The sequence below is a fragment of the Taudactylus pleione genome, unplaced genomic scaffold (genome assembly GCF_031769625.1).
Source record: "Taudactylus pleione unplaced genomic scaffold, aTauple2 ptg001495l, whole genome shotgun sequence".
Lineage (NCBI taxonomy): Eukaryota > Metazoa > Chordata > Amphibia > Anura > Myobatrachidae > Taudactylus > Taudactylus pleione.
Genome location: NW_028285893.1, coordinates 1538288 through 1562570, shown reverse-complemented (window position 1 = coordinate 1562570; position 24283 = coordinate 1538288). Strand labels below are relative to the sequence as shown.

At 44.3% G+C, this 24283-nt stretch overlaps 1 protein-coding gene and 1 non-coding gene across 2 annotated transcripts; both read left to right on the top strand.

Annotated features, from left to right (window-relative positions):
- Positions 1-20093: 20093 nt before the first annotated feature.
- On the top strand, positions 20094-20234 carry LOC148442489 (U4 spliceosomal RNA). The gene has a single exon (XR_015875800.1). It is a non-coding gene; the product is annotated as a U4 spliceosomal RNA (small nuclear RNA).
- Positions 20235-20421: 187 nt separating this feature from the next.
- LOC148442488 (histone H2B type 1-O-like) lies at positions 20422-20796 on the top strand. The gene has a single exon (XM_088463905.1). It carries the CDS (start codon positions 20422-20424, stop codon positions 20794-20796), a length of 375 nt encoding a protein of 124 aa, XP_088320031.1.
- The last annotated feature ends 3487 nt before the right edge of the window (positions 20797-24283 follow it).

Here is a 24283-nt window from a genome sequence, read left to right as displayed (position 1 = left end):
GAGATTGGTCAAATCTTTTCCATCATCCATGGCTACATGTTTACAAATGCAAATCTTACATACGCACATGAGTACGCACAACTGTACGTAGGCATGCTGCGCAGAGGAGGAGCCAACAGCCAAGACCATGCATTTAGCACACATTCTGCATTTGCCTGTTATTCCTGCTAAGTGATGCAGATCAGCCTGCTGGGTAAGTGTGATGCAGGTTCCCTCTTCCATGAAAACATAGAGTGGGTCCATTTGTCTGGTTAGTAGAGGTACAGTCTAAAGATAGAAAGTATGTAATTAACACTGACTGTGGTAGCCATTTTTATGTGGACAGCCAATAAGAGAATGTCACACAGCTTAGTGTAAAAAATTGCAATTGCCATTATGAGAGCCACATCCTCATGGAGGGGATGGATTGACGTTTGGGCCATGCGGTGCCCTATGTATCAAACGCGGTGAAGGTGGCAGCGTACAGCAAGGTGCGTAGGTACCTCAGGACAAAGCTGTGCTCCCACCATTTCAAAGTCTATCTGGAACGGCAGTGGAGTGACTTGTGGCACAAGCAGCTGGAGCTGCTCCAGCAACTGCAGAGTGCTAGTAGGTGCAGAAAGTATGCATTTTGAACCTTACAGTACAATATACTGCATATTTTAGCAGTGCAGTTGAGTGCAGGTGCAATTATGTAGAGAATATGAAGAAAATATCTGCTTTGATTGATTGGCCTGCAGGGTACTACTTTGTGGTGTAACATGAATAAGGTTTACTACTGTGTGGTGTAATGGAAATAAGGGGTATTACTGTGTGGTGTAACATAAATAAGGGGTACTACTGTGTGGCATAACATGAAAAAGGGATGCTTCTGTGTGGCATAATGTGAATAATGGGTACTATTGTGTGGCGTAACGTGAATATGGGGTACTACTATGTGGTGTAACATGAATAAGGGGACTACTGTGTGACATATTGTGATTGAGAGGACTACTGTGTGGTGTAATGTGAGTAACAGACAATACTGTGTGGTGTAACATGAATAAGGGACACTACTATGGGGCATAATATGTCTTAGGGATACTACTGAGTGACATAACATGATTAAGGAGACTACTGTGTGTTGTAATGTGAGCTATGGACACTACTATGTGGTGCAATGTGAACAACAGACACTACTGTATGGTATACTGTGAAAAAATGGCACTACTGTGCAGTATAAAATGAATAAGGTTACACTACTGTGTGGTGTAATGGAAATAAGGGGCATTACTGTGTGGTGTAATGGAAATAAGGGGTATTACTGTGCAGTGTAATATGAATAAGGTTACACTACTGTGTAGCGTCATTTTAATTGTTATTAATGTGTGGCCATGCCCCTTCCCCATGAGTCCACACCCATTTTTTTTGCCACACACCTTTGACGCTCACCATCCATATTTAGAATATATTGAGGCACCAGTCCCTTATTTTGCCAATGGTGCTCAGACCCCTAGATACACCCCTGAGCGCCACAGACAGTTACAGTATTTGCTGTACCTACCTTCCGGAGTAGAAGCTGTGTCTCTCTTCAGATCTTGAATGTAGAGAGAGATATCCATTTATTACAACTATATATACCCTAATATATATTTTATGGCTTTGTCTCTCCTCTCTCCCATCAACTCATTATCCCCACCCCTTATACAATATAGTTAATGATTCTCCCTCCCATCCACTCATCAACCCCAACCCACATTTATTATATTTAATGATTGCCCAACCCCTCCATGTCTTTCAATTATTAACTCACAATGCCATCTGGGGTGGGCTGCGCGGGATCCAGTCTAAAGATCTACAGTAAAACGGTAGACAATGTCTAGACAGACACCAGATGTTAGACAGTCAATAGGTCAACAGGGACAAAAGGTCGACAGGGACAAAAGGTTGACATGCTAAAGGTCGACATGTAAGAAGGTTGACAAGTAGTAATAGTCGATAGGGTCAAAAGGTCGATATGTAAATGGTCGACACAAAAATGGACAATGCATGATTTTTTAAGTTTTGTTGGGGTTATGCATTACCCCGACGATTAGGGTTAGGCACCAGGAGGGAGGGCTAGGTCAGGCACTAGAAGGGACAGTTACAGTCAGGCACCCACTCCGATGGTTAGGGTTAGGCACCAAGGGGAGGGATAGGGTGAAGATTAGGGTTAGAAAACAAAAAACATATGTCGACCATTTTTATGTCGACCATTTACATGTTAACCCTTTGACTCTATCAACCATTTGTACCTGATGACCTTTATACATTTGACCTTTAGTATGTCGACCTTTTGTCCCTGTTGACCTATTGCCTGTCTAACATTTGGTGTCTATCTAGACATTGTTGTCCTTTTTACTGTGGATCTTTCAATCCACATCTGGGCTGGGCTCAGTGCTTGCAGTGTTCCTTGCCTATAATAAGGCTCCTGCTCCTCCTTGTCAGGCTCATCTGGTCTTCTTGTGGGATGAGATGACATGAGGTCTCATCACCCAGTGTCACATTACTGCCATTGGATGGTAGCCAATATGCTTGCGTATCCATAATGGTGGTCACCTGGCACCTGCAGGTGGATTGGATGGGCAGAACAGCCAGGCTGGGCTGGGGTATGCAGTAGTCATTGTGAACCCAGAGCCTCACACCCTGGGTGATGGCATCGGCCCACTGCCCTCACTTTGGCAGTGTCTGTACCTGCTCTTGTGAAATGCTAACAGTGTTGGGGGGGAGTAGGAGTAAAAAAACACAGTCTCACCAACACGCGTTTTGCTATCAGGGCTAAAGTTGTTGTTGTACAAACTCCTGAACAGGATTCACACTTATTTGTTACTTTGTCAAACATAAAATAAAGATGAAATTATGTAGAAAGTTCATTATTACAAAGTGCAAAGGGGAACTATATAATATTAGCGTGCATCCAGTATTGCTGGAAGTCCCCACTGTTCCGATGAGATTCTAAAAAGGATTCTAGCAATGATTATTCTCAGATTTAATCCTGTTATGTTTCATGTCTTATGGTTATTATTTTAGTTTAGATCATATCTCATTATCGATCATTATATTCTAAGTATTAGGTATTTATCAATTCATTTCATCACATATTACTTGTTTTTTGTAGCTTAATTAGGTTATGCCCAGATAGTGAGCTAAATATAAATACAGTTTTTTATAAAAGTTCACTAGACATCTCCAGGTACAGATGTGTCCTTCCTTACTGTTTGCTTCTGGCGCGCCAGGTCGGCAGCACTAAGAGTCTTTCTCTCTCAAAATGTGCGTCTTATTCACATAAATAAAGTGGGAGTGAAAAACGATGTTGCTAGATTACACGGATCACTTTGATGTGTGACATTAGTACACGTGTGTGTGACGGAGTCTCCATCTGTGTGAGAAGGGCTCTGATGCGAGTGGCCGCGGCTTTACCTCACGCCATGTAGTCTTGTGCATTAATCTGCGACTTTGAACATTTGTAAAATCAATTTCTTTGCCATGGAAGTCGCAGCCCATCGTCTGAGGTAGACTGTGAGCGGCTTTTCCCTGCATCTGTGATGTGGCTAAGACTCAAAATAGAGAAAACTACTGAGATGCCACTGTTCTGGGAGCACCTCAATGGGAAATGTGATACAGTGTGGATGACACATAGGGTTAACGATGTTTAGCACCCATGAAAATTATTAATCGTGTCATTCTTGGTACCTATACCCATAGGACTTAAAATATAAGGGTGCATCATTTCTTAAGTATTCATATAATTCGCCGAGAATAATCATTATTGCTCACATAGAGAGGGCATCTTTCCTTCTATGACTAACTTGGGACGAGGAATTAATTTATTACTTTCTTTATTGATATAAGTGAATTTTTCACTCATAATATGAGTCTGCATACTCACTTATGCAATACTTGGTTTGTGTTATATATATTGTATGTTTTGTGTGTACATCATATGATTTGTGATACCCCCTTATCTTAAGGTATAAGATTAAAAGTTACATTTTAATATACTTAAGAATCCTTCACTTTCTGATAAGAGTGCCCCCAGCAAAGAGTCTTCTTTTTCTTCACTAATGTAGTACCTTTTTCTGACTCTGGGGAGCACCACCAACATATCCAAATGTACGTGATAAATGAAGAATAGATGACTTCGTGGTCAGCAGCAAATAACCTTATTAATTAGGAGATCCCAACCTCCTAAATGAAAGACAATTTACCTGTATTAGATTAAGGTTTGCGCCTGAGTCAGTTGCTAATACATCAAAATAGGTAAATAGAATAGAGTGGAGCATTAATGTTGTATAAAGTGTTCCTTTATTATAGAGTTACAGTGCTCTAAAACTTCACCCCCAATGAACGTGCTAGTAAACTGGGGGGGAGGGGGGGCAGCACAAGGGTGAGTGGTGTACAGACCCTGTGTAAAGTCTCGATCATAGATATTGTCCAATGGGGCAATTGGAGGTGGACGTCCCTCACCTGCTGGGTATAGCGCCCAAAAGTGGCTAAGGTCAGCATTGCTGAGTGCACCCAATGGATAGTATGTGGCAGTCACAGTAGGTCATAAACAAAGGTAAAATCAAATAGACAAACAGTCCTGGTGAGGCCCCACCTGCGTCCGGTATCCGTCTTCTGGTCACCTGTCCTCGGAACATAATCTGGAGAACCTGTACTCACCGCTCTCCAGCATGGTCCCCCGCAATCTGGTCCACTTCCAGGTGCCCGGGTCATCCATGCCCGGTATCACGAGATCGTGGCTAGGGATGGGAGAGGGTTCTGGAGGTGCTCCTGCGCACTCAACTCTGCCGGGTGCCTTCGGCGAGGAGACTTGTTGAAAAGATAGTTCTTGAGAGGATGTGGCAAGTGTGCTCCTACATGTGTCGGCCTTATTAGGCCTTCTTCAGGGAGTTAGTGTCAGCCATCTTTATTGATGGTATTTGTATATGCCGTGCATGACGTCATCCCACTCTGCTATTGGCACACTGGTTGTCATGGACACTAATTGTGTTGACATGACGTTCTAACAAGGTCTCGGTTTGAAATAAACACTGCATAGAATAGGTAGTGTATGGGAAAGGCTTGTTGTTGCCCATATAGATCTTGGGGATAACTGGGAAGATTTAAATCAAGGTTATAATCAAGTTTACACATATGTAAATAGCTTATAGCATCACTGATTCATGTGTGTCTGGTCAGATTTTATTGATAGTGTTATGCACTTGTTGTGCTAACATATGTTAGACGGGATACGTTTAGGAAGCCAGCAGCCGCAATACTGACCGCCGGCTTTCCGAATCCTCTATCCCACCTAGGGTTAAATGACAGGCATCTAAAATCTAGATGCCTGTCATTACCCCTATGCCAGGAGATAGGCGCCCAGCATCCCGATAGAAGGGATGCCGGGCGCTGCAAGCAGACAGCCAAGGGTTTAGGTTTAGGGCACTCGGGGGGGGGGAATTAGGGTTAGGAACCCCCCCGGGAGGGTTAGGGTTAGGCTAGGGGAGGGAGGGTTAGTGTTTGGCACCCCTGGGGGGGAATTAAGGTTAGGCACCCCCCCGGGGGACTTAGGTTTAGGCAGCGGGGAAGGGGGGTTAGGGTTAGGCACTTGGGGGGAGGTTAGGGTTAGGCACCCCTAAGGAGGGTTACGGTTAGGAGGGTTGGTTAGTATAGTTTATACTTACCTTATGGATGATCAGGATTTCCAGCGCTGTTCGGCTACCGCTGCTGGGCTCTGCTGTTTTGTCGGGCTGCCGCAGCTGGGAATCGAACTGCCGGTCATGCGGCAGCCGGCTTTTCATACCGAATGCTGTTAGACGGATGCAATACATGATTAGGGTCATCCTGTAATCAAGGATTTTACCTCGTTATCTAAGTTTTAACCGTGTGGTGAAATCGTTTTCAGGTTAATCATCCATATGAGTTCTTTCTTATTAATTCTTTTTTGATAGTTCCCCCGTCTCCAATAAATGGGTACTGCCTGTATTCCAATCAATTCTAATTGGCTCGGATCCTGGTTTTGCTCATCTTTAAAGTGCTTTGACACACTATGTGTGTCCAAGCCTTTCTTGATGTTCCTAATGTGTTCGGCAGCCCGTGTTTTCAATTTCCTAGTGGTCCTCCCAATGTACTGTAACCCACAGGGGCATGTGATCAAATAGATGATACCTGTGCTGTTACATGTAATATGGTCCGTAATACAGTTTTATATTTCTGTTTGATTGGATATAGAGGAGTTTCTCTTTTTTGTGGTTCTGGGGGCCAGTTTGCAGCATTGACACGCCCCACAATGGTAGAAACCTACATTATGTGTTGTGCCGGTCAGTGTAGTTTGAACGTGTTTTTTCCCTTTCACATAACTGTGAACTCTTAGTCTTTTTAAGGTTAGGAGCTTTTCTGTAGATTATTGTAGGATTATTTGGTAATAGGTCATTTAGCGTTTCATCCTCTAGTAACACATACCAATGTATTTTTATTAGATTACATATTTGTCTATGGTTTTTGTTGTATTGGGTGATGAAGGATGTTTTGAACTTGTTAGAGTAACTCTTGGTCTTTTCTTTGTATGTCAGGAGGTCTCTCCTATCCTCTATTTCTACTTGTTCAAAGGCTTGAGTGACCCACTCCTCCTGGTACACTTTCTCTACAAATTGCTGTTTCATTTTACTGCCCTGTGTCTGGAAGTCTTCTAGATTACTGCAATTCCTCCTGCTTTGTCCCACAGGGATGTTCTTTAACCAATTCTCATGGTGCCCGCTGCTTGACAGTATAAAACTGTTGATATCGACTGATTTGTTATATGTCTTAGAGCAAATCCTCCCTTCCTTGATGAAAAAAGTGACATTCAAAAAATTGACTTGTGCTTTACTGTATTCTGTGGTAAATATGAGGTTGTTTTTATTATTGTTTATTATTATTGTTTATGTATTCAAGAAACATCAGTAAGCTTGGTTCATCTCCTTGCCAGATGAATAGGACGTCATCAATGTAGCATCGCCACAGGACTAGGTTTGCCCCGAAGCTATGCTCAGACCAGATATTAAGGTCTTCCCACCTGCTCATGAACAGGTTTGTATAGCTTGGGGAAAACCTAGTCCCCATAGCGGTACCTGTTTCTTGTTTAAAGTACATGTCTTCAAACCAGAAGTAATTGTGTTCTAGAATGTAGGTAATGCAGTCAATGATGAATGTGATCTGTTGTATCTCCATATCCCTATCCTGTTGTAGGCAGTATGTTATTGCCTCTACGCCTTGTTTATGGTCAATCACGGTGTATAGCGAAGTAACATCGCTTGTGCATAACCAGTAATACTATTTCCAATCCACTTGTTCTATTGTACATAAATTCTCTGTAGTGTCCCTTATATGTGACCTTTGTTTCTGTACATAAGGCTGTAGAAAACTGTCTATGTATTCTGATAGATTGGATGATAGAGAGTTAATACCCAAGATGATGGGGCGTCCTGGTGGATGAACTGGATCTTTATGTATTTTTGGTAAGCAATAGAAAGCTGGTATTGTTGGGTGGTTATTGTCAAGGAATTGTTGTTCTTTCAGTGTTAAAATTCCTTTGTCTAGGCCAGGGGTAGCCAACCTCGGTCCTCGTGAGCTACCAACAGTTCACATTTTCCAGACCACCTAGCAGGTGCACAGGTGTATTCATTACTAACACATTTGAAAAGATCCACAGGTGGGGCTAATTATATCACTTGTGATTCTGTGAGGAGACCTGCAAAACATGCACCATTGGTAGCTCTTGAGGAGCAGGGTTGGCTACCACTGGTCTAGGCCTTCTTCTTCATGTTAACCTACTTGAATTCCCCAATATCTCCACTTTGCTGTTCTCTTCATTGAAATGAGTCCTCAGCCATCCAAGTGTTCCAGCAAAATAAAACCTTGTTGTTCACAGTGTGATTTACTAGTAAATGTACTGATTGGAAATTGATATTTTCTGAGTTTTTCTCATTGTGTGAAATTGCCTGAGTAATACATTGTAAGTCTTATTTGGAACTCAGCTGGTGACCATCTGTGCCTGTATCTCCTACTCACCTCTCTAAACCGAGAATGAGAACCAAGAGACCCAAGATATGGTCGAGACACCATCCAACACAACACTGTAAATAATACAAAATATGGGTTAGGGTACCACAGATTGACTTCACAAATCGCGTAGGAATAGTTTACCGGCCGGGTCAGCACATAGGCTGTGTTTTACCTCCCACTTACATTCACGTTTTTTAGTTACTGGTGTACCAACCTCAACGCACATGTGCGGCAAGGAACCCGCTGCTCAGAGCACATAATAGGGAGACTTGTAGTGCTGCCAGTCACATGGGCATTCACACGTGACCCAGAATAGCTCACTTACAGTACATACAGTTAAAGATATATAAATACAAAATATGCTTACCACAGAACTTTGGATTAGATTATTCCTAGTATGTGTTTTGCATGGCTGGTTCCTGTGAATGTGAGTGGGAGGTATGAGGGAAAACACCAGAATATGTTCTAACCTGTCTTGTAAACTAATTCTATGCAAATTATCAAGTCAATCAAGTCAAAGATTTGGCCGTGATTGAGCAACAAACATACATATCATTTTTAGATATTATAAGTAGGGATGGGGATTACTAGGGATAGGGACGCACAGGTATCAGGCAATGTGCTGCACAGCAGTAAGTAAGTCTGTAATTACTTACCACAGAACTTCGGCATAGAGTAGCTGCATGTAGTAAAATCAACAATGTTTGTAGCTAATATTACATTAAACGTCACCCCTTCATTTTCATTCTAATGATGTTTGGTCACGGATTTGCCCGGACAACGTTGGGTACTACAGCTAGTTGTCTATAGATGTGAATCACATTATATACATGTGAGTATGTATTCCTTCAGTATTATTATTATAATTATTTTATTGTAATTTTTTTTTTGCTAAATACAGCTGAAAAATAAGATCTGGGTGGCTATGCTGCAACTCACATGAGAACGTGTGTATTAATAAATACTTAGGGGCATATTCAATTGGGCACGAGGTTTAGCGAGGAAAAAAACCTTATGCCCCTCGCGCCTAATTTGGGATTACCGCATGTATGCGCGCTAATGATACCCATGGTATTCAATTAAAAAAATAGTGGTCGCGGGGTTTTCAGATCTGAAAACTCCGCACCGCGTAAAGAAAAAAAATTCTTCACTTATCTGCTTTGGGGTCTCCGGTGGTCTCCATGGCTACCGGTGGCCTCCCCTCTAATGTCTTACTGGAGAGGGGGCTGCTGGGAGTTCCAGGGGCTCCTGGGAGGCTCCGGAGGCTGGTGGTAGGGGCAAGGGCTGCTGGGAGATGTAGCTCTCTCAGCGCCCATCCAAGCCGGGCCACGCATACACTGGGGGTCACACACGCACACACTCATGCACACTCACAGTCAATCATACACACTTAAAAGCACCACACACACTGACATACTCACCCTGCTGAAGAAGAGCCGGCTCCCGACGCTGGATGAAGAAGACAGCGCTGTAGAAGGTAATTAATTAAGGACTAATTAAGCTAACTGGAAACTTCCAATTGCTTAATTAGTCCGAAAAGGGGGGGGTGATGCTGGGTCCCAGAGCAAGTCCCACTGATTTTACCTAAAAATAAGATTTTAGAAAAAAATCACATTTGCTCTGGAGGTGCGTGAAAAAAAAGCTCCCACCACACACAAACAAAAACCCTGCGCCTAATTGAATTGCAGAAAACCCGCACCTGTAGGAAAAACCTCGCAGGTGCAGGTTTTTTGCCATTCACGCACCCAATTGAATATGCCCCTTAATGTAGTGAAATACACAGACACCTTGATCATTGAGTATTACAGTAAAACATATTTTGCAGAGAATAGATACCCCTTGAGAATTCCTGGGTGTACTTATTATGTCCATGGTCTCTGATCCACATTAACCTCTGGCTACAAACTATGTTAAAACCACATTGCAATAATGATTTCCCTGATCATGTAGTCACATAGCCACCACTGCAGTACTCTACCTCTCTATCATAAACATCATGCTTAAACCCCCCCCCCTGCAAAATTACTTTTTACAAAATTTTGACCAATGCACTGTAACAACCCTCCCCTTGATTATTTTTCGGCCCCTTCCCATGCCTCCCCTTTTGCATTCTGTACCCTATACATTTTTAAACAAAAATAATTTGAAGCATACATGCCTACTCTTCCAGAAGTTGCGGGATGGACCCGGTTTTTTGGGTAGCCCCTTGAATCCCCAGAAGAGTAGGCAGATTTCCATCATCTTGCCCACATCCTAGTAAAGTCAGGGGTGCTGAGAGGGGGGAGTGGGTATAATTTACCCGGGCCCAGGCTTTCAGAGGGGCTCAGCGGGGGCCCGGGTTCGGCGCCGCCCCCCTCCCTCCTCCCTCCCTTGCAGCAGCCCAGCACACAGCATGTGTTGGGATGGAGTGGGAGATTGCTCATGGCTACTAAGCAGCAGCCACAGCAATCTCCTATGCCTAAGGGGGGGAGCGATCACATTGATCGTGCCCCCCCCTGGCTTTGCACCAGGCTGAGGGGCTCACAGCGCGCCCTCCCTGGCGCTACGCGCCACTGCAAAAGTATGTTTCCACCCCCCAAGGGGGCGTGGCCACACCTCCTGTGATTAGGCCATGCCCCCTCTTTACTGGGGCCTGGCAGCGCTCTTTACGCCCCTGAGTAAAGTGGGAAGGATGGGGAGACTATACAGGGAATTTATGGGTCCATAGGAAGGGACAGGACTAAAATGACACAAATCTTATCATTTAGCCCAGACCCTTCCTGATGGAATCATGGCCTTTTCCAGTGAAAGGACATAATTACATTTAACATCCGGCCCCACCCCCCCAAAGCTGTCAGCAGCATCTCCTCTCCGGGAGCAGCCAGAGTTTTGGAGAGTCGGTAAGTATGAGTTGAAGTCACTCAATAAATACTATTGTTCTTATAAAAAAGGAAAGAAACTTGTGAATTAATGTACATGAAATGGGAGAGGCTGCAGGAACCTCCTGTATTATCCACAGAGATTTAGGTATTAATGAAATCATCATAAGGAGTGAGACCATGAGAGTATATTTCCTAATCACTTTTTATATATCAATCCCAGATCTCATATGCCATAATCAGGTATTATACATTGTTTGTCATTCTTAGGTATTGTATTAGTGTAAGTGTGATGTATACAGCAGTATCCTCTCCCTGGTTAATGTGATATATACAGCAGTGTCTTCTCCCAGGTTAGTGTGATGTATACAGCAATATCCTCTCCCTGGTTAGTGTGATATATACAGCAGTATCCTCTCCCTGGTTAGTGTGACGTATACTGCAATATGCTCTCCCTGGTTAATGTGATATATACAGCAGTATCCTCTCCCTGGTTAGTGTGATGTATACAGCAGTGTCCTTTCGCTGGTTAGTGTGATGTATACAGCAGTGTCCTCTCCCTGGTTAGTGTGATGTATACAGCAATATCCTCTCCCTGGTTAGTGTGATATATACAGCAGTATCCTCTCCCTGGTTAGTGTGACGTATACTGCAATATGCTCTCCCTGGTTAATGTGATATATACAGCAGTGTCCTCTCCCTGGTTAGTGTGATGTATACAACAGTGTCCTCTCCTTGGTTAGTGTGATGTATACAGCAGTGTCCTCTCCCTGGTTAGTGTGATGTATACAGCAGTATCCTCTCCTTGGTTAGTGTGATGTATACAGCAGTGTCCTCTCCCTGGTTAGTGTGATGTATACAGCAGTATCCTCTCCTTGGTTAGTGTGATGTATACAGCAGTGTCCTCTCCCTGGTTAGTGTGATGTATACAGCAGTGTCCTCTCCCTGGTTAGTGTGATGTATACAGCAGTATCCTCTCCCTGGTTAGTGTGATGTATATAGCAGGATCCTTTCCCTGGTTAATGTGATGTATATAGCAGTATCCTCTCCCTGGTTAGTGTGATGTATATAGCAGGATCCTTTCCCTGGTTAATGTGATATACACAGCAGGATCCTTTCCCTGGTTAGTGTGATGTATACAGCAGTATCCTTTCCCTGGTTAATGTGATGTATATAGCAGGATCCTTTCCCTGGTTAATGTGATGTACACAGCAGGATCCTTTCCCTGGATAGTGTGATGTATACAGCAGTATCCTCTCCCTGGTTAGTGTGATGTATATAGCAGGATCCTTTCCCTGGTTAATGTGATGTACACCGTAGGATCCTTTGACTGGTTAGTGTGATGTATATAGCAGGATCCATTCCCTGGTTAATGTGATGTACACAGCAGGATCCTTTCCCTGGTTAATGTGTTGTACACAGCAGGATCCTTTCCCTGGTTAATGTGATGTACACAGCAGGATCCTTTCCCTGGTTAGTGTGATGTATATAGCAGGATTCTTTCCCTGGTTAATGTGATGTTGTGAGGGTTTATAACAATTTGTAGAATGTTTATTAAAATATATTATCAGTGTTTGTAAAGAACCAATTTCCTTTACAAAAAAAACATGAAATTGAACCACCAGCATTGCAATGAGGAACAGCTGACCACAAAGACAGGAAATAGACCCCCTGACACATCTTATGTGCTGTTCCCTGTTAACCAATGAAATGGACACTTTTACTGTATATCCATTTTTGGCAGCTTAGAGGAAGTTCATCAGAGCTGAGTTGAATTCATCACACGTCTGTGGTGTGTTGTAGTCACCTCTCCAGCTAGCTGATTCCAGGAGCAGAGTTTTTCATACTTTGATACAGGGGTAGAAGCCTCAGTATCCCGACAATGTGTAGAGTAGAATCCTCTCCCTGGTTAGTGTGATGTATATAGCAGTATCCTCTCCCTGGTTAATGTGATATATACAGCAGTATCTTCTCCCTGGTTAGTGTGATGTACACACCAGTATCCTCTCCCTGGTTAGTGTGATGAATACAACAGTGTCCTCTCCCTGGTTAGAGAGATGTATACAGCAGCATCCTCTCCCTGGTTAGTGTGATGTATACAGCAGTATCCTCTCCCTGGTTAGTGTGATGTATACAGCAGTATCCTCTGCCTGGTTAATGTGATATATACAGCAGTGTCCTCTCCCTGGTTAGTGTGATATATACAGCAGTATCCTCTCCCTGGTTAGTCTGATGTATACAGCAGTGTCCTCCCCTGGTTAGTGTGATGTTACAGCAGTATCCTCTCCCTGGTTAGTATGATGTATAGAGCAGAATCCGCTCCCTGGTTAATGTGATATATATATATATATATATATATATATATATATATATAGCAGGATCCTCTCCCTGGTTAGTGTGATGTATACAGCAGTGTCCTCTCCCTGGTTAGTGTGATATATATAGCAGGATCCTCTCCCTGGTTAGTGTGATGTATACAGCAGTATCCTCTCCCTGGTTATTGTAATGTATGTAGCAGTATCCTCTCCCTGGTTAGTGTGATTTATACAGCAGTATCCTCTCCCTGGTTATTGTAATGTATGTAGCAGTATCCTCTCCCTGGTTAATGTGATGTATACAGCAGTATCCACTCCCTGGTTAGTGTGATTTATACAGCAGTATCCTCTCCCTGGTTATTGTAATGTATGTAGCAGTATCCTCTCCCTGGTTAATGTGATGTATACAGCAGTATCCACACCCTTGGTAATGTGATGTATACAGCAGTATCCTCTCCCTGGTTAGTGTGATGTATACAGCATTATCTTCTCCCTGGTTAGTGTAATGTATATAGCAGTATAATCTCCCTGGTTAATGTGATGTATACAGCAGTATCCTCTCCCTGGTTAATGTAATGTATAAAGCCCTATAGAGCCACAAATGTTTACATCCCCGCTCCCTAACCATAATGCAGCATGAAGGGGCTCAGTGAAGGTGGCAGTGAAGGTGTGTAAGAGCCTCAACTGTTCACATAGAGAATAAAATGACAACTTTCCTGCCTCATAATCCAGATATATCCTCACTCTTGTACAGGGGATACTGTGATGTAACCAGAAATCTTTACTGTCATGTCTCACTGAGTACTGATTATTAATCCTTATTAGACAGCAGGACTTGTCATTGTCTCCAAAGAGTGACTGCAATCCTCTCCTGTCTATACTTGCACAACACATCCCCACCCTCCAGTTCTGTGACTTACTGACATCCACTTCCCAGTAAAGTCGCCCTGAGGAGAATCCCCTAGTGCTTATTACCTGAGGATACTGAAATCTCTCTGGTGTTACAGGACGTTTTTGTTTTTTATTTGACCAGGATGCAGTTTTCCTGTCACCTGATATCTGTATATTCTCACCAGCTGTGGTTACATCCAGCTATATGTCTGCTGCTTCCTGCACACAAATTACTGTATTTATCCCTGTTATCATATCAGATAATGTCTGTAATGTCCCTGAGATGAGACCAACATCCAGATCTCCTGCACCATGGACCTGGTTATCATATCTCTCCATGTCCTCAATATCACATAAGTCACCTGTGTCTGGTTCCTGTAAGACAGTCACTGGGTCAGACATGTTACACAGCTCCTCAATGTGACACATCTTCCTGGACAGCTCGTCCTTCTTTATTTCCAGCTTCTGGATCAGATCAGAGTAAAAAAGTGATATGGACTCTGCCTGTCTAGAGATTTTACTCAGGACATTCTTTTCCAGGTCTTCCAAATTTTTCTTGCTGTCTCTAAACAGGGATGTGACTGTCTCTGTTACAACATCTGCAGTTACTTGACTTTTTCTCCTGCGCTCCTGCAGACTTTGCGCTCTGTTCTCAGTCTCCTCTCTCTTTGTGATCAGTTTCTGCAGAACATCTCCCAGCTTCTCCAGTTTCTTCTCAGAGGCCTCATCCAGTGACTCCACCTGGTGTCCTCTGTGTTCACCAATCAGACAGCAGGATACACAGATACAGACAGAGTCCTCAGTGCAGTAATATCTGAAGAGCTCCTTATGGACGAAGCATTTCCTGTTCCCCAGGGAAGTGCTGGGATCAGATAAGACATGTTCTGCTGACTTGCTGTGTACTCTCAGGTGATTATCACACAGATGAGCCTCACACAGCAGGCAGGATTTAGTAGCAGGTACAGGGTAGATAATACAGTAAGTGCAGAAGATCCCAGTGTCCTCCTGATCTGGCTGAGTAGTTGGGAATCTCCCCACTATGTTACACAGAGTTATGTTCTTCTTCAGTGCAGGACGTTCCAGACACTCTTCTCTGCATTCAGGACAGGTATAAACTCCAGACCCCTCCTGTGTATCCAGCACGCGATCAATACAGACCTGGCAAAAGTTGTGCCCACATGTTAGGGTTACAGGATCTGTATAAGTGTTCAGGCAAATGGAACAGACCAGCTCCTGTCTCAGATCAGCAGATGCCATCGCTGACACAAGGAGAGGGAAATGAAAGTGACAGTCTCTGACACTCAGGACCTAGTGAGATCACATTTTCCACACAGGGTGAGGCTGAGATGTCACTCAGATTATGGGCTCCATTTACTAATGAACGAAATACCAGCAGCAATTTTCATTTAGTATCACTGTGATACAAATGAAAACTCCTCTGGTATTTAGTAATACTTACCCCTCCGGCGAGGTCCTGCAAAGTCCTCATCCCCATCCTAATGCTGCCAGCAACGGGACTCCAGTGTTATGCACATGCGTGATGGTCCATCTACGCATGTGCATGACAAGGAGATCCGACAGTACCTGGAAGGCTTTGCTGAAGCCGGAAAGGCACCGCCAAGTCTCCATTGCCGGCAATGGGGCCCACATCGCTCTCACCATCTAAAAGATGGTGAGAGCAATGCGGTAATCTAAGATTACTGCTGTTTTCTAAATACAGAAAGGTGGCATAACCCCTATAGTGAGCGCTAAATGGGTTATGTATCATTAGTAAATGGGGCCCTATATCTATAGATTAAGTGTTTCTAAGGGATGTTAACCTGTTAACATGGGTAGGTTACTGTTACAAAGTTCAGATTCCTTACCACAGATGAAGTTGGTCACACTCGAGGTATTCTCTTCAGCTGCGTGACTTCCCAACAGGGAAAAGGGAAGATATATTTTTTACACAATAAATCAAACCAATAGTAAAAACAAGGCTTAGACTGGGCTTCTGGGGAATCGAGTATTTCCCCAGTGGGCCCCACTATTTTGTGACCACGCCCCTTTCGGTGAGGGGGTGGGGCTTATTGGCCCACGAACAGGGGGTGTACTGTATGCTGCTGCCAGATTAACAACAATGGAGCTGGAGCTCCACTGCACCAGACCCCTGCCAATTCAGCCCCTGGCTATCCAAAGAGACTCCCATGGTCAATAAAGCTCCGCCCACTCATGGCCGTCTGAAGCTCCACCCACTTGCGGCTGTCTGAAGCTCCTCCCACTCATGGGAGCACGAAGCTCCTACCGTTTACCCCGCACAGTAATCCATCAGCAAATGTGCTGACAGTTTGAGACCGCTGTGGACACTAAAATTATGAAAAAAGTGGAGCAGCAGATGCTAAACTGCCTACATTAGTACGTACAAGGGACATACCGAGCAGAGGAATACCACATGTATCCCCCAGGTATGTGTAATCTCTGGGGCTGCTCTGCCTGCTCTTAGTGAGCTTTATATATGTATGTATTTATATATATGTATATTTATATTTGTCTTTATGTATGTGTATATGTACAGACACATACAGGGTCAGATGGGCACAGTTGGTGGCTGATGTGGGCCCTGCTATTTCAGAGCCCAGGCCACCAACACTGACCACCTGTCTACTGCACACAAACTATGAATTTACGCTACACTAAGCACAGAACCAGCGGCAACCAGCGCTGCCTCTGAAGTGCTGAAAGTTCACGACTTGTGTTTGACTACAGTGCGTATTTTCAATAAATGATTCCACGCAGCAGCATCATGGGACGCTTGTGGGTAGAGGGCCTGATTCATTACAGATCGAAACTGCGCATATGCACACAGAAGGACAATTATTGTGTACTGCGCATGTGTATATTCATCACAGTGTGCAGGAGCGAAAGAATCCCTTTATTCGCAGAGACCACGCAGACCCATCGCAGAGTGATTAACAGGAAGTGAGCATTTGGGGGTGTTGACAGGAGAGGTAGTTGGTGAAACGCATGCACGCCGTTACAGGGGCGTGCATAAATTAGTCACTGTGATGGCGTACGCAGCCTGAGCTACAGTTCCCTTTTCTAGTGAGTTCCGGAGCAAAAGAGTTTCTCTCTCACTCCGGGGCTTGCCCACGCGCAGTGTGGCCGCTGCATGTGCGCAGGACCAAAACAACGACCCGGTTGCGAGCGCGCAGCGCTTGTGACCGGGTCTGAATGAGGCCCTGTATGTGGTATTCTTTATGACAGGTATGGTTTATGATGCTTGGGTATTTACTGTCAGGGTTTAAACCAAGGGGGTCATTCAGACCCACTCGTGAGCGGCAGTACGCTCGCAAGTGGGTCGATGTACCCCACTGTGCATGCGCACGACGGAGGGAGCTCCGTCGTGCGCATGCGCGAGACCCAACGAGCGACGGTCTTTCCATCGCTCGGGGTCTCGCACCAAAGGGGGCGTGCTGTCGATGTTGATTGACTGCACACCCCCTTTGGTGGGCGTGCCTGCCAGACGGAGGTGTTCCCATGGGAATGCCTACCGTCTGGAGCCAGCCCCACTGACATCACTAGTGATGTCAGTGGGAGTGATTTTGGCTCTGATAGAGCCAAAATCACTCAAGGGCTTGCGGCTGGGAGACCCTACCGCAGGATTTCCTTCGCAAGTCCGATGGTTGCGATGGTCAAGACCATCGCGACCATCTTTTAGGACGCTTATATATGCTCTGGGTGGTGACCCACAGCTATACGAGCATCCAGGAGGACGCTCCATTTTAATGGAGGAGGGCCCTGATTCAGAGCGAGCGCTCTGCTCAGAGCGTTCGGCTCTGAATCAGGCCCCAAGTTCCAATATATGCTTCAGCACTTTAACTCAGGAATGTATAACATGGAAGCTTCTTTAGATGATTTAGACAACTCAGGTGAACTTGCTTTAATTCACTTTACCTTGCACAGTGAGCCTGATTCAGAGATGTACACATTGCCGATATTTACGCCGATTGAGCGATTGTTTGCTGTTGTGCAAGATGCATTTGCAATGATTGTTTAGCGATAATTTCTTTTGCAGAGTGAGTGCCAGGAAGCCAGGGTTTGGGGGTGGTTAGGTAAATGCTGGCATGTAACCATTTCAGTTCTGTTTCAGGGGCATGCATACATTGGCCCTCATTCAGAGCCGTACGCTCTGAGCAGAGCGCACGCTCTGAATGAGGGCCGGCCTCCATGAAAATGGAGTGTCCTCCTGGACGCTCATATAGCTGTGGGTCACCACCCACAGGCTATACGAGCGTGCATTTTGATGGCCGCGATGGTCTTGACCATCGCGACCATCGAAACTGCGAGCCGGAGCCTGCGGTTGAGGTTTTCAACCGCAAGCTCCGGAGTGGTTTTGGCACTAGTGATGTCAGTGGGCCGGCTTCTGACGGGAGGCGTTCCCGTGGGAACGCCCCCGTCAGGGAGGCACGCCTACCAAAGGGGGCGTGCTGTCAATCAACATCGACAGCACGCCCCCTTTGATCAGACACAACGAGCGAAGGACTTTCCTTCGCTCGTCGCGTCTGGCGCATGCGCACGATGGAGCTCCCTCCGTCGTGCTCATGCTCAGTCCAGAACATCGACCCACTTGCGAGCGGACAGCCGCTCGCGAGTGGGTCTGAATCAGGCCCATTAGCCATTGTGATCTCCTACGCAGCATGAGAGCTCTGTGTGTGTCAGGAGAGCTGCAGTGTTTGCGGCTGGTCACACTTGCCAACTATGATGCATAGCTGCCCGATCTGCATAAATATTACTGATGGTTATGCTGGACAGATATGAGAGGGTAGCAGCAGGCACCTCTATGCTTTGGAATTGGAAACCTTTTTTTTTTTACAGCTGCGTTACGAGCATAATCACAGCTGCGATTGCATTAGTGTCCGTCTCTAAATCAGGCCCATTGTGCATTTTACCTCTCACAGCGTGCTAATAGTTCTCATTGTAAAGACATTAAAGGAAGATTGTATAAATCTTTATATGTATTTTAATAAAATTAATAAATAGTTTGTGGTTTTCATTAAATTTTTGTTTCCCCTCCCCCCTAATTCTTGGCAAATGAAGGGAATAATTTAAAGCTTTATTGAGCTCAACTGACAATTTAAAACTGTACAATATAAAACTGGGGACCGATATTTCCAGCCTTTTAACTGCATACTCATACAAATTAAAGATTCCTTGGAACAAATTCCTTACAAATCTTGTTAACACAGAGCGCCTGATTCAGACCCATTCGCTATGCTGTGCTCGCTCTCATTGAGTGATTTTTCTCAAACTGCGCATGCGTATAATTCACAATGCGCGTGCGTGAACCAGTCAGTGTGATGGGAAAGTGCTCGACCGTAGCCCGCAGTCGGGCCGTTATTTTGAGTGACAGATAGTGCCGTTTATGGGTGGTAACAGGGGAAGGTGCTTGTAAAAGGGGGTGTGGATGTGCGAACGCAGGCGTGCCCGACCATCAGAACGGAGTATAATGGGTGTGCATAATTAGCAAAATAGCATCATTGAACATGTGACTTGGATGATTTTTCCATTAACTGCTCACAGTGCTTGCAGGAGGCTAGGTCTACCTTAAGTGCTGCGAGCAGCTCTGATGGCTCCCGAGTGGCAAGGGGGCGCCTTTAAACACTTGCGAGCGCAATAACCCCTCAATAAGCCCTCGCCCGCTAAGACATGGAGGTGTCCTTACACCGCAAAGAGCAAGCGCATGTTTTGCATAGACGGCCTCTTTTTGAGAGCGAGCGGCCGCACATAGCGTCCGGATCTGAATCAGGCCCAGAGTCTGAGAGATAATAAGAAATTAGGATCAGAAAATAAAATGTCCCTGAAGGCATCACCCAGGAATGTTTTGACTGATCTTGGACTCATTAGCATATACATTAGCATATAGATTCCCACAATGCACTGCTCCTAGCCAGAGACTGGAATTGTCTAGCCATGGTTGTAATGAGTTCTATGTTGCAGATGCTGATTGCTCCAGCCAATCCGATTCAACTTTGTGCAGTGGCCTTATCATAGCTGATGTAGTCCAACCGAGGCGTGATTATTGCTAGTTGAAAACTTTACCCAATACCCCGCCATGATGACTTGCAATATAGTCAGCATTGGTAATTTTTGCTAGTCTCCCAGGAGACTATTAGTTCTTGTAAATGAGGCTGGAACCTCTCATGGAGAACAAAGATAATGACAATAATCCCTAAGTCAATCTTCAACATCATTTGCATGGGTTGACTATAAATAGAGCAGATCTGGGTGATGTTGGTCACATTTGTCTATAGAATTAGTTGCTTTCTGAGTTGTAGAGAGATCATTCATTGATAATGCCTGATCCAGCCAAGTCTGCGCCTGCGCCCAAGAAAGGCTCTAAGAAAGTGGTGACTAAGCCCCAGAAGAAAGATGGGAAGAAGTGTAGGAAGACCAGGAAGGAGAGTTACCCAATTTATGTCTACAAGGTCCTCAAACAGGTGCACCCTGAGATCTCCTCCAAGGCTATGGGCATCATGAACTCCTTTGTGAATGATATTTTTGAGCGTATTGCAGGGGAATCTTCCCGCCTGGCTCATTACAATAAGCGCTCCACCATCACCTCCCGGGAGATCCAGAACACTATACGCCTTCTGCTGCAAGGAGAGCTGGCCAAGCACGCCATGTCCGAGGGCACCAAGGCCATCACCAAGTACACCAGCGCCAAGTGATCTGCTCCTCTTCTCCGTCCCACGTGAATGCAAAGGCTCTTCTAAGAGCCACCCACCTCCTCTCTAATATGGCTGTAACTGTTGATGTGACCCCTATACTGGACTGATAGTAATGTGCTTTTTTCGAGTCTTCTATACACTTTTTTTTATTATTATTATTATTATTATTATTATTATTATTATTATTATTATTAAATGTAAGCAAAAGTATTGATATGGTGATTCCACTCATGTCCATTCTGTGCTCTTTATGTCGATGTTGGTGTTCAGCTAGAACAGCTTTTGAAATTTTGCTCTTTAATATGTTGGATATTGAATGCTGGCAGCTGCACTAATCTGTGCAGCAGTAGCGACCTCGTGTGGTCATTGGTGGAATAGCTGTTATGTAAACATTTAGTTTATAGTCTCAGCTGCAATATCGGTGGAGATTTGTTGGAGCCAGTTTAATTGTTTTCCTGATTCTGTAGGTGAGGACAGTAGGGGAGGGGCAGAGAAGATAGGCAGGCTGGCTGGACATGGGGGGTTAAGGAAAGGCTGGCTGGACTGGGGCAGGGAAGACAGGCTGGCTGGCAGGACTAGTATGGGGGCACAGGGAAGACTGGCTGGACTTGGGGACTCTGGCCAAAATAGATACTCATACGACTTGTATAAATACATTGGAACAACGCACCAGTGACGTGGAGGATAGGTTACTGGAGGTGCACCAACAAGGTTCCTCTCACCTTACTCTCATACAGGAGATGCGTGATAAAATAGACGATTTGGAGAACCGTCATAGATAGAACAGTCTTTGATTTATTGGCATTTCAGAGTCTACTACTGGTGCTCAGCTCCATTATTTTTTGAGCATAGATCTCCCTATAGCCCTGGGTATCATAGGAGAGTTCCCTACACCTCAAGTTGAGTGGGCCCATGACTAGATTCGGATAGTCGTCCGATGCAAGGCAGACCTAGGCCAGTGATTGCTAAATTCTTGGATTACAGGGCAAAAGAGAAAATTCTATACTATTATCGTAGAGTACAATCTCTTACGGTAAAGAAACACAACGTTCTTATATTTCAGGACTTCTCGGCAGCAGTGTAGCAGAAGTGCAAGGCGTTTTCTGAAATTTGCTGTTATTTGCATGACAAAAACCTTCATTTGCCCTCCTCTACCTGGCCAAACTTAGGGTCTTTGGTAATGGACAATCATTTCAATATGAAGGATGCAATTTGGAAACCGGCTGACGTAATCCCGATAGCTGGCTTCCCGACTGCTTTATCCCGGCATGGGTTAAATGAGAGGTGTCTATATCTAGACGCCTGTCATTTTCCTGACGCCAGGAGACAGGCGCCCGGTATCCCAATCAAAGGGATGCCGGGCGCCGTGAGCAGACAGCCGCGGGGGGGAAGGGATAGGGTTAGGCTAGGGGAAGTTAGGGTTAGGCACTTGCAGGGAGGATTAGGGTTAGGCACTTGGGGGGGGAGGTTAGGCACCCCTAAGGAAGGTTAGGGTTAGGGGGGTCTAGTTAGTACTTACCTGGGGACGATCAGGATTTCCAGCACTGTTGGGCTACCGCTGCAGAGATCTGTTGAGCTTTCGGGCTGATGCTGCCGGGAATCGAACTGCCGGCCATGCGGCCAGCGGTATTTCATACCGATTCCATATATGATGATCCAGTAACAGCCAAACAGAAACTTATACTGAATTGCTCACCCTCACGGCCTCCCCCACAAGATTGATTTGTGACGGTAAAGCCATGGAAACTATGCTGTTTATTAATATGTTTCTTAATATTCCCCTAACATAGTATTATTGAGATACAGTATGTGTGTTATGCTGGTATAGTAATTTATGGGTTTTCGCTAAATATGATCGCATGAGAGGGGCGAATAATTTTATTCTCCCCATTTCTTAAGGACCATACTGGGGCCCTGTGGTTTTTGACATTTTGAAGCATATGGCTTCATCAACTGTTTACTTAGTTCATTTAAATAAATATAAAATAAAATAAAATATGAGAAATCTATTAATACTGTTAATAAACCCTCTAGTTATGTATATTATTTACAAAGTGTTAGACCCTTGATTCATACTATTTTGCTTACAGCATGCACCATATGTTCTTGATGGTGCTTGCTACACAATGTGTAGGTTTTGGAAAATTTGAAAATAGGAGTTTGAGGCATTGTATATGTATGTGGGGGGATCCTGTACCCATAGTGGCGGGTGGAAGGACTGATGCTGTCTCTGCAGGCTGGGACGGAGAACAGTTAGACCGTTTGGTACCAGATTCTACTAAATTAGGAATTGGGTACATATGGCTGATGGGGTGAGTACACTGGTACAGACTGCACCAAATGCTAAACTTAAACTAATTTCTTGGAATGTTTGAGGTTTAAATTTACCAATTAAAAGGAAAATGGTAGTTTATCATTTAAAAAAGTTTCGTTCAGATATTACTTTCCTTCAAGAGACACACTGGTTGGATGGTGGTGGTTCTACATTACGGGCTCCATAGATAGGTGAATGCGTAACAGCCAGCTATTGCAGAAAGGTCAGGGGAGTGGCCAATCTTTTCCACAAAAATTTACATTATTCTATTTTAAATACTGTAGCCAACCCAGATGGTAGATCTTATTCCGGACGTGGAGATTTTGTGGAAAAAGTATGCTCTGGTCAATATATGTGCTCCCAATGTTGCTCCTCATGAATTTATTAGACAATTAACACAAATTCTGGTTCAATGCCTTACTTTTATGATGATATTAGCAGGAGATTTTAACTTGGTGGAGCACATCTCTCTTGATAGACAACCAGTCCTGTTGTCTAGATCACAATCAGCATGGCAACAATTTCAAAATCTCACAACAACCCTCCAGCTCACTGATATATGGAGACTTCCTAACCCCACTGGTAAAATGTTCAAATTTCATTCAGCAGTGCATAATTCATGGTCCCGTATAGATAAAACTTTTGTTTCTGAGACTTTAGTTTCTATTGTTCAGGATACAGGGATTCATGCGATTCTAGTGTCAGATCATGCCCCAGTGTCCATAACATTTACTTTGGGACATATTTCTAGTGGCCCAGGCTTCTGGCACTTCCCAGCTTATCTGTATCAATCCGATAATTTTAAGACCTTTCTAGTTACTCAGTGGATGAATTATCTAGAAGACAATTTGGATGCTTAGGATAATCCTACTCTGTTTTGGGGAGCATCAGTCTTGAGGGGGCATATAATAGAATATGTTTTATGATTCTCTTTCCAAGACATTATCCTCTACAATACAGACGTATATTGCATGTGTTATAGCCTATTTGAACCTCTATACAATCCTGCCTATAGCCTCTACAGAATCCTGCCTATAAACCTCTACAGAATCCTGCCTATAACCTCTAAACCATAGGTGGCGCTAATCAGTGCTGTGAACAGTCGCACACCATAATAAATGCTCTCAGACTTTTGAACTGTGGTCCAACGCACAAAAGTTATTATTCAAGAAA